At 39.2% G+C, this 12,183-nt stretch overlaps 1 protein-coding gene across 1 annotated transcript in view; it reads left to right on the top strand.

Annotated features, from left to right (window-relative positions):
• Positions 1–12,183, top strand: part of VCAN (versican) — a 166,061-nt gene that overhangs the window by 104,512 nt on the left and 49,366 nt on the right. The window contains exons 8-9 of the mRNA XM_056847925.1: positions 3,856–9,258; positions 10,997–11,110. Coding sequence (XP_056703903.1) covers positions 3,856–9,258; positions 10,997–11,110 — 5,517 coding nt within the window. The remainder of the gene's footprint in view (positions 1–3,855; positions 9,259–10,996; positions 11,111–12,183) is intronic.

The raw sequence follows: 12,183 nt of genomic DNA, 5'->3' as shown, positions 1-12,183 counted from the left end.
CATGGAAGTTGTATGGTAGCAACTTGCAAGTAGCTTGATGATTGCTGGCAGACCCGGGGCCAATGAGTCCTCCCTCAAAGGCGAAACAGCCCTGGAAACGGCCCTGCCCCCTTACACTGCCTTTTACAGACAGAAGCCAAGGATGAAAGTACTGTCTACTTGCCTACCAACAGCCAATGAGGGCATTCATTTCTTAAAGCTAGAGGTGCTACTTCTGTCATCAATTTATATTGTTGAGGCTTGATGGATGGTTTTTGATTTTATGTTCAGGGACCAAATAATAGACATATTTGGATCGAGAAATTTATTTCCCATAGATTTTACTGGTGATTCTTAGGCATTTTGATTCCTCCTGTGTGTGTGTGAGAGAGAGTGAATGTGTGTGTGTGTAGGAAACCTTTGTCCAAGAACATCTGAAATTATGTTGCACAATAATTCAAAGGCATTATTGTTTTACCACTTGTTCAGTTCTTTTGTTTGTGGCCCAATCTTGCGGAAGACAAAACTTATGGAAGATAATTGGTATATATGACATTATGTTACTGAGAGGTGCAGGAAAGAACCATGTTTCAAAGAACCATGTCCCACTTAAAATAATGGAGTCAGGAACCTATTGTGGTTACATGTTCCTGACAACTTTTTCCTTACAGTTAGGAAATATTTCACTGTTATGTGGATCTCCAGGATCAGAGGAGCATGCCTATTATCTTAGGTGCTGTGGAACACAGGCAGGATGGTGCTGCTGCAGTCGTCTTGTTTGGGGGCTTCCTAGAGGCACCTGGTTGGCCACTATGTGAACAGACTGCTGGACTTGATGGGCCTTGGCCTGATCCAGCAGGGCTTTTCTTATGTTCTTATGGATACATTTGTGTATTGGGTTGTGTTTCTTCTTTTCTTTGAATAGCATCTTGTAGCTAGCTGGTTTTGTTCAGAATCTAAATATTGCAGATATTATCTGTATTTACCTCGTTGTATAAGGGTTCCCAACCTCCAGGTTATGCCTGGAGATCTCCCGCTATTACAATTGATCTCTAAACAACAAAAATAAATTCCCCTGGAGAAAATGGCTGCTTTATAGAGTGGACTCTATGGCACTGTACCCTGCTGAAGTCTCTCCCCTCTCCTCTCCAAGTCCCACTCTTCCCAGGCTCCTTTCCCAAAATCTCCAGGTATTTCCCCACCCAGAGCTGGCAACTCTACATGGTATACAATCATATCCAGAAAAATAATGCTACTGCAGTATTTTTATGTTGGATTTCACACTATATCTGTATTGTTTTAAAAATATTATGGGAACTGAAAAACTGATGATCAGAGCCAAGTTGCAAAAACTGTAGCATGAAGAAAATGTACAATGAGATATTATAGTGCTGCAGGCTATACAAGCACCGTTTTTCCCAAGGTAGCTGTTAGGCTGTGAAGAATAAGTATTTGATATTTTAGAAGAGTATCTGGTTATAAGCTTGCCCAAACCATGTCAAAGAATTGCAGCTGTGCAAAATTGCTTTTGTGTGTGTGTGCATTCGATGTTGTAAAACGTAGGGAGATAATGCAGCAACTTGATGTAAGTAGTTTGTTGTTTGATACAGTGCCATATACATTTGTGTATATTTTCTGTGTGTGTCTGGAACAGATGCTTTTCATTAAATTTATTGCCTACTATAAGTGGTTTAGACTGAGGCAGTAATCAGTGGGTCTCCCAGGTGTGCATTATTAGAACAATAACTCACTGGTCAGAACATGTTAGTCTTCCTGCTCTCCTACAAATTGTTGGTTATACGAGTAAGTACCGGAGTTCACAAGTTCTAGCTTGGTTTGCAGAAATGCTGTTTAACTATAGTACAGAGGATTTAAACAGTTTTTCTTCACATTTATTGAAAACTATAACTTGGTAAGAAACACAGATTGTTTCAATTCATAGTAACTTGATGGGCAGCCACCACAGTGAAGTTAGCAGAGGGAATTGAGTGTCTTACAATCAGTTAACTACCACATTGCAGACAGTTCCATGATCTTTAATTTTTGTGTGTGAATTTGCCTTGGAGTTAGGGTCTATTTTGGGTAATAGAGCCTAAATAGATTGCTCTTTCTTCCTCATATTACTGGCTGTTGACAATAAAACCACCAGTGACAAATTATAGCAAGTTCCCCTCCTTGGGTTGCCAACCTTCAAGTTGTACCTGGAGATCTCCTGGTATTACAATTGATCTCCACACAACAGAGATCCATTTCCCTGGAGAAAATGGCAGCTTTGGCAGGTAGACTCAGTGGTATTATGCCTGTTGAGCTCCCTCCCCTCCCCAAACTCCACCCTCCCCAGGCTCCACCCAAAAAAATCTTCAAGTATTTTCCAACTCAGTTAGCAACCCTACCTGAACCATATCAGTGGCATCACATTCGAGCACTCTTGCATTTAGTCTAATTCGATTTTTAATTAGTAAATAATTGGGTTGGATATGTTGTTTGTGCAAATGACCTAGGTCAGGGGTCTGCAAACTGCGGCTCCCGAGCCGCATGTGGCTCTTTGGCCCGTTGAGTGAGGCTCTCCGAACTTGGTTCGGAGCCCCTGCTCTTGCGCCCGCTCGCGCCGGCAGCTGGGCTGCGGAGCCGGCGCGCCTGAGAGAGAGAGAGAGTGGGCGAGCGGGCGCACTCTCTCTCCCCCCCCCCCGCCGTGGAGAATGGCCAGGTCCCCCTTTCCATTGCCCTCAATGATTGGGAGGCTAAAGCCTCCCCTCCCCTCTAGCCGCGCGATTGCTGGGCGGGCGGCTCAGCGGTTCCTGCCCCCCCCGCCTATCAGCTGTTGGGCGGGGCGGGCTTCCTTTGGTAGACCTGGCCTCCGGCTGAGTCCCATTGAGAGGCCATGTCTACCCACCGGCTTTCTTGGCGGTAGACCTGGACTCCGAGGAGGGGGAAAAGTCCCCCTTTAGAGGCCAGGTCTACCAATTGGCTTCTATAGGCCTCCGGAGGCCAGGTCTACTGCCAAGAAAGCCAATGGGTAGACCTGGCTTCCCAATGGGACTCAGCCGGAGGCCAGGTCTACCAATAGGCTTTTATGGTGGCAGACCAGGCCTCCAGATGAGGACTTCGGACGGGGAGGGGGAAATGGCAGGGACTTACAATTTAATTTTTATCAATAAATAAGATCACTATTAAGTATGATATCAAGTTTTATTCAGTGTGCTTATAGTTTAATTAAGACTTAAAACTTTAATTAAAGTTTATTAAGTTAATAAACAGTGTACCTACCTATATAGTTTAAGAAATTTGGCTCTGAAAAGAAATCTCAATCGTTGTACTGTTGATATTTGGCTCTTTTGACTAATGAGTTTGCCAACCCCTGACCTAGGACTTTCCTAAAACAAGGTTCTACCCAGTAATTGATGAAATATTGTATTGAATGGCTGAAGAGGAAGAACAGATTGTACAAAGAGTGAAATATAACTATACTATGAGTATCACACATTTTAATTATATTTCGTATATATTCCTTATTTCACATCAGTTCCAAAGGAAGATTAATTTGTGACAGAGTATGTATGCAACAATGGTTGTGTTGATATAATTCATAGTTGATTAATAATTTGTGATCATATTTTCATAGACTGTGGAATATCCAATGAAATATACATAAAAAGGGGGATATTTCTCTGTTTTGGAACTGTGGTCTGATTTTGTTTGAAGGCATTGTGTTGAAAATAAGTAGGTAGTGGAATATTCTAGTGAAATATTCTAATGGAAGGACAGGGAATACTTGGTATGTTTCTTCTTTCAGTACATTGGTTTACTATAATAGTAGATACTACCCATGTCAAATAGGTTGCTAAAATATTTATGAAAAGCTCTTTTTTTTTGCAGATCCATTGCACAGATTTTGGGATTTATTTGGTTACCAAATTCATCCACATGAAATCGATGAACCCCCCACAGATACTGAACCAACTCATGATGAACCCTGCACAGGAACCCCTGATGAAGAGTCTTCAGAAATCTTAATTCTGGACCCTTTCTTCGCAGAAATGTACCATCTTGAAGAAGACGAGGAAGAAGAAGACTGTGAAAATACTACTGATGTCACAATTCCCCCAGCATTGCAGTTTATCAATGGAAAGCATCAGGTGACCACAGCACCTAAAGATACAAAAGCTGAAGAAGCACGGAGTGATCAAATTGAAAGTTTATCTCATTTAAAAAATGTAACATTTTCACAAATCAATGAGACAAGCCTAGTGTCTGAGAATGAGGGCTCCAGCACAACAGTGCCAAATGAATCCTCAGAAATAATAGAAGCTACAACTACAACAAAGCCAATGGCTGAGTCTGCCATTATAGAACTGGTCTTTAGTGGGGAATCCGAAGTTTCCACTACAGATAAAACCCTTGAAATAACATCAATACATGACCAGACTTTATCAGACGACCTTCATAAAACCTTACCGAAACACGCTATTCTCAATGCAGAATATTTTGGAGATTTTATTACCAACCCCAAATTAAACAAAGATATCTCATCACATACTGTGAAAACAACATTAAAAGATTCCAAAAGGGTTTCTTCAACAACTTCAGCTGCAAATGAGTTCTCTACAACCACCACTGTAACCATAAACATGGGAGAAACTACATCAAATGAAGCTTCTGCTCTACAAAATGATAATAGACCATCATTTAGACCTGAGATACTTTCCTTACTACAACATTCTTTTGAAACAACCAGAAGTCCTAATTCATTGAGTACTCCAGAAGGCTCTGGAGATGTACAAGAAGAGAATTTCAAACCTGCAACCATGGCAATAAAAACATCAGGAACAGAAGATATTATTGTTTGGGAAACTTCCTCAGATTTTGGTGCAACCGTTCCCACCAAAAATAGCCCTGGTGTCTCACACCATCCTGCGTCTTTGTACAAGGAAGCTACCTCTACAATTGAGCAAGGTTCTGTAGAACCTGTTACTACTCAATCTATTACAGAACTAATTTTAGAGAAAAAAGTTCTAAGCTCTACCAAAACTACAATAAAATTGGAAGGAGATGAGGACAAGTCTGTGGACACCATTTCTTCACCTAAGCAATATTCAGTAACTGTTGAGACAGAAAAGTTACTATTCAATAATGAATTTGCAAACTTTAGTGATAAGGCCAGAACTGAGAGCCAAGAATCTATAACCCTCAGCAAAACAGCATCAGTGACAGATATTCCACCACTCAAAACCAAAGACATCACTGAGAAGAGAATGCCTACAGTTGAAGTATCTGGGGATGGATCCACAGATGTTTGGAAGAAACCTGGCACAGACATGCTTTTTAATGGGCCCACAAGCAAAGTGGTAAGTACAGACTCCCCATTTGTTGATCCAGGTTCTGGAGACATGGATATCATGATTCAGCCTACCTTATCTTCATTCCCATTGTCTGGACCTGAAAACACTGATATACAAGTAATGGAGAGAGACATTTTTAGCACAGATTCCTCATCTGTGAAACATGCAATAACTATTGACCCCACAATGCCAGTGTTAAGTACTGAATTGCATAGGTGGGCCATGGAAACTATAACAAAAGGTCAAGTATCAAAGAATATAGCAGACAGTGAAGGACTACTAACAGATACGATGAATATAACTACATTGTTGTCATTTAGTGAAAAGTCTACTCTTGAGGCAAATGATGAGGTGACAACATATCCTACAGCAACAGAACAGAAAACGGACTTATTTGAAACATCAGGTGTGGCATCTGTGGAGCCTTTGATTAACATTACCTCTGACATCATTATGACCCATGATGTTGAAAATATAAAGCCAGTAATTGAACCCACTGAAAGTGAAAGTACTATAATAATTTATCCAAGTGCTCCTGCAATATTGTCAGATAATATTGTTCTAGAAGGAGGCTCTGAATATACAAAAAATGAAACTGTAGAATCTGGTCAACCAGAAAGCACAAGACACTTTTCTCCAACTACCTTTACAGATAAAACTTCCCTTATGGATATGGGCTCAGGAGATGAATCCAGAGATGATGGAAGCAGTATGAAACTAGTGCCTCATGGTCCTGTAGAAAGAATAGTTAATAGTCAATTTCCATTGATGGAACAGGGCTCTGGAGACATAGACTCTTTTACTGATCCTTCTATAAAAACAACAGTTTTATCCCAATTCCTGATAGAAAGACCTGGAGTTCAAACAACAACAAATGAAATAAAAGATAGTCACATGACATCTAGATATAATTTGTTTACAGATGCACCTACAAAATTTGGCATATATAGTGACACTGACATCACCACAACCAATATAGGAATTGTAGGGAGAGTTTCTAATGCACAAAAAATGGAAGAGGATGCACCTGTTGAGTTGGAAACAAAGGACTTTCCTGTAAGACCCACACTGAAAGATGAAACAAATTATGGTGAAGAAGGCATTTCTGAAACATCAGGAAAAATGGTACTTACCTCTAGTGTGGTAACAGAAGAGTCTTACATTAAAAGTAAAGAATCTATAGCTGGACAGCTAGGAATTTCAAGTGTTTCCACATTTGTCCCAAACTCAGAAATTATGAAATTTGATGTCAGTTCTACAAAGCCGTCTTCATTAGATAAAACCCTCATAATTGAGCCTAAAATATTTCAAAACAAAGCCATAAGCACTTCACCAACTTTTGGAGAGAAAGAAGAGTTGTTGGTACAAAATGTTTACCCTACTGAAGCACCCTCTTTAAAGCACATTCCCTCAGCACTCACAACATATAAGTCAGTGACCACCACAGTTGTTGGTAATATTCCACTGTTCTCAGAACAAGGCTCTGGAGATGAATTATTTACTGTTCCATCAACTGCTATATTACATGGAATCTCAAATAGATTAGATAATGATATTCTTCACTCAAAACCTTCAAGGGTTAGTTTTTCAGAGGAGGAAATAAAGAAATTTCATAATCACACCAGTAAATCAAATGACAGCAGCAAATTCTTGCATACTACAGCAGAAACATTGCCTACAACAACAGACACAGTTGTCCTCGTTGCAACCACAGTAGAAGCTAGGTTGATTGACTCTGAAGCATCTACAATAAAGTTACCCTTTCCTGAAAAGTCTCAAAACCAAGAAAAATATTATCAGAAGGGAGAAAGTATAACATCATCAATACCAATGGCTAGGGATATAATTTCCCAAGGGGAGGCCATGCATGCAATTAGGCATGAAGACACAACTGCTGTATCTGAATTGTTCAGCGGAACCGCTAATCTCAGAAACATTAAAACACTTAAAACCACACTGGAACCAAAAATGTTGAGCCCAACAGTTTATGAAAGTTCCGGAGAAGGATCAGGCTGGCAGGACAGCGTGGGAAAACCTTCTGATTCACCCACTCAATTGCCAAAAAAAGAAATAATACTTACATCTGATACCCATGCTGAAAATTATTCAGTGAGCTCAGACATAGTGACAGATGGATCACAAATTATGTTCACATCATTAGAAGAAAAGCAAGTGATACCAACTTCAGCTAAGGATCTCTCAGAGACATCTTCTGAAGAAAGTTCTATGAATATCATTAGAGACTATGAGGAACTTATCCCAATGATTGATGACAAAAGGAATTACTCGGGAGATATTTCTAAGTTCAGTGACATTACACTTGTTGGATCACACCACGATATAACATCAGATGAAACAACAATTATAGATGCTGACCTCTTGAAATCAACAAATGAAGACACAAGTGCCCAAACAATGGTGCTCACTGAGAAACACTTAGCATATGATGATAATACTGCCACAGCTATTGAAATGGAGATTCAGAACACAACACCAGAATTTCCTTTTACTGATAATGAATTAGGGACCTTTGGAGATAATCAAAGGACACATGAAAGGACATTTGATCACACACCAACACCAGATGATATGGGTTCAGGAGATGCTATACCTTTTACAACAGAAATTCCTGTCACACATGAGTTACCTAAAATAGCTACTTTTCTTGTCAGCTCAACCATATCATCTCCAAATAGCCCCAGAACTGGTGAAAAGGAAAAAGTATCACAGTTTGAAAGTAAAGATTTTTCATCTAAAACTCTAACAGAAGACAACTCTGAATTACAGACATTGTCAGACAACCAAGCAATAGCTGATGAAAGTGAAATTGCATCTACTTCTGGCCTGTCAGAAAAAGGACAAATAGAGTTGGATGAAAAGAAAGACATCACATCTTTCTCTATACCACCATACTTACTTATTAAGACAGGACAAACTTTGACGACAAACTCTGAAGAAGAAAGCATCGTTTCTGTACAACTGATTTCTCAAAGTGGCTCAGAGGATGAAGAAACAAATAATGATGGAATAAAAACTGCACCCACAGAATCCATCAAAACAGATCCAGAAAAATTTCTTCCTGTAACTCAAACACCAAAATCACCTGTAACTGTCCATTTGCTAAATGGAGCTTACAAGTACCCTGAAGAAATCATGTTAAGTACTGTATCTTCAGTAGATTCTGAAAAACACGATTTGCCATTGATACAATCCTTCAGAGAAGCTAGTGCTGATATTACAGCAACTTATAAACCTCCCACTAAAGAATCATCAGATAGCATTAACTTTCTGTCAACATCTTCTCCCAAATTGGAATCAGAAGGCATGACCACTGAAAGTATAGCTGTTTCTAGTAGACAGGAAACACAAATGAGAGGAAAACATGGAAGTTCTTCATCAGAACTGATTACTTGGGAAGAAATAACTGTTTCTGGAGAGTCCCTTTCAAAAGAAGCTAAACCAACAGCCTTTACACAGTTAAATGCCAAAGTGCTGATAGACAGTCCTGAAGAAGAGAGTTCTGAAAGTGTGAGGGAATTAAATCAATTAGATGAAAACAGCGCTGAAGGAGCCTTGCCGTGGTTACACACAACATCTTCTTCAGTACCACATGAAAGTACAACAGGTGGAGTTTTGGATGCTGATGAAGAAGCTAATACATGGCCAGTTTTACCTCTGCCCTCTGTGGATACAACCTTGGAAACTCAGACTGATTTGGATCTACAAAAGGAGCCAACACCACTTTCTTCTTACACTGTAACCAAAAGGCCACTCCCTGAAAACATTCCTGAATATAACAAGCAGACAAGAAATACTGAGGATTTAAACACCAATGAACTTGTAACACCACCATTTTTACATCTGGATGTTATTAATGGATCAGATTTCCTGATTGGCACAGGTGGGGGTTCAGTTGAAGGCACAGCGGTTCACATACCAGGTAAGAGTTAAATTGTTATATTGTATCCTTTCCCCTCTGACATGTGTATGTAAAATTCTCTATATCCCATGAAAAGACATGTCTTCATATAGGACATGAAAAACTATACAGGTAATCTAAGGTTCAGTTCACACAACAACCTATTCTCAATGCAAGCAGCCTCAGTGTCCTTTGAGCACATGCAAACCAGGAGAGAAATGTAATGCGTGAAGCATGGCTTATAGCCGCTCCCATAAGTGCAGTGGCTCTTTATTCAGCCACTTCAATCATAGGAATTGCAGCCTGCAGTGTCTGAGTTAGCATGGTTCACCTTTTACATCTGCCCATTTAAATGTATAATCAGAAACTGTTAGTAATTTTTGCATAGAAAAAATTGTAGTGTGAACTGGCCATAAAACCTCTAGGGTAACAAAATTACAAGGATGTTGATTTTAGTGGAGTAAGTTAAGGTTGTTGGGGTTTGATATGCTTATATGCAAAAGTATGTTGCATGACTAGTACACAAGGTACACAGGCATGGTACACACGCATGACTAGTGCACATGGTAATATTGATTGGATTCACATTTACATCCAGATCCTGGCCCAACAAATGTGGATGCTAATGTCACTTTTGCCCAAATTCTTGGGGACATAATGTGGGTTTGTGTATATGAAGCATGCACAGGCATCCATTGTGAAGAGTAATCAGGTCAATGTTTTTCTAGAAGTCTAAGTGGGAATGGTTACTTTTCTTGGTATGATTGTGCTTGAAATGTTGATTAATTGGGTGGGGAATTTTTCTGTAGATGTTTAAATATGTGATTGTAAAAACGTGTGCAGGTATTCTCAAATTCTGTTTAGACACATCTTTCTTCAGCTGAAATTCCAAAAACTAAATAAAAAATCTCCCACTGCTTCCTAGTGCAGGTTTTTATATGAAGCCTTACATCTAAATGGCAATCAAAAACTGTCAAGCACAGAATCTTTGCTTTGCATAAGTACTTAAAGGAGGCCCTTTTGAAAATAATATATTCCTTTATGACCACTTATGTTTATTATCACATGCAAACATCTTTCCCTGTTGGGTGTTTCTTTCTGCTAATTAAAAAGTTTTATGTGTGATAATTACATGTCATGGAAGTTCTATATAATTGTAACTATCCCTTCTAAAGCATGGTATATGATCTCATGTGGATGTTTAAACATGTATTCTGGCTTGGTTTCATACAGTTCATTCATGATATTTTAAAAGAATAGAACTGGCATGTGTTTTGGAACAAGTAATAGTATGAAATAAGACTTTGTGGGCCAATATGATATACAGAAAGTGGGCATACAAGAAGCATGGTATAAGAATGCATGTTCTGTGTACCCAATCATTCCACATAAACTAACCCTGTTCAGATAAATGCATATTTCATTCACCATGCAGACATATGTTTTAACTGTTTTCGGCTGTAATTAATTGTCGTGTCATGCCAACTAAATCCTCAGTAGAGTATTACAGTTGCCAGAAATAATACAAAATGTCATTTGAAGAAAATGAAATATTGCTGAAAGTAAGTTGTTTTCACCTATGAGTAAAGTTGCAATGCCATCATAGAAAACTGATGGCTGATTGAATAGCACTACTACATAATTATGGTGAATATATTTTTTTAAATATGTAACTCTAGCAAATTTAATAGAACCAAAAAGTGGGAAACACATTTCTGTTTAAAGCAATTTAGCAGTTTTCAATGAATTCATTTTACAGGCCAAGATCCATGCAAAAGTAATCCCTGTCTACATGGAGGCACATGCTATCCACGGGACTCTTTCTACATTTGTACATGTATGCCAGGCTACAGTGGTGAACGGTGTGAAATAGGTAAGAAATAACAGCATTTTGGTAATTGTCTATTTTACATCTTTACTCTGTGCTGGGAGCCTTCTGGTTTTAATATAGTAAAACTGTTCGTTTAAATAGTTTTCTTTAAATAGTTTTCTTGTGCTAGCATGGTTTTTGTAGAGAGAAGAAGAGTTGGTTTTTTATATGTCAACTTTCTCTTCCACTTAAGGAAGAATCAAAGCAGGTTACAATCACCTTCCCTTCCCCTCCCCACAACAGACACCCTGTGAGGTAGGTGGGGCTGAGAGAGCAGTGACTAGCCCAAGGTCACCCAGCTGGCTTCATGTGTAGGAGTGGGGAAACAAATCCAGTTCACCAGATTAGCGTCCGCTGCTCATGTGGAGGAACGGGGAATCAAACCCGATTCTCCAGGTCAGAGTCCACTGCTCCAAACCACCGCTCTTAACTACTACACAACGCTGGTATCCCTGAGATTGAAGGTGTAGAGGGTATCAAGTATATTATTGTGTTTTTTACTTACCATGGTTTTTTGGAGTGTGAAATTTTGATTCGAAGGGCAAAAAGATAGAGGGTCTTGCTAATGCTGTCTTCTGTTGTCCGATGGCAACTTGTGAAAGTAGAGATGGCAAAACATGAAAGGAAGCAACATGACTAGGAAACTGCCGACGTTTCTGCCCTTCTACTGGCAACATTTCATCAGGAAGTTACAAAGCAAGCACCCTTTATGGATATTCCAGAAAGAAGAACTAGGAACCCTCCATGATTGACTGGGCAAGAGAAGGGAACAAAACAATGCAACTCATAAGAAAAACGATCAGAAGAAAAATGTTAACAAGTACTTCAGGAAGATCCATTGGGAATTGAGACACATGGGATACTAACAATAATATAAAATGAATGTTTGTTTATTGTGCAGAATAGAAAATCAAATTTACAGAAGACTTACAGAAGATTCTGACTGAGCTAAGCAGGTAGAAGGAATGCTACATCTACAAAAGCACATGAATGCACACATGCTCACTCACAAACATCGGGCATTCTGGACTCAAACTAGTAAATGCAATCTGTGCACTGGAATAAATTTTCAAATG

Source organism: Euleptes europaea, chromosome 4, assembly GCF_029931775.1.
Source record: "Euleptes europaea isolate rEulEur1 chromosome 4, rEulEur1.hap1, whole genome shotgun sequence".
NCBI classification, from domain to species: domain Eukaryota; kingdom Metazoa; phylum Chordata; class Lepidosauria; order Squamata; family Sphaerodactylidae; genus Euleptes; species Euleptes europaea.
This window is presented reverse-complemented; position numbering and strand designations above follow the sequence as displayed.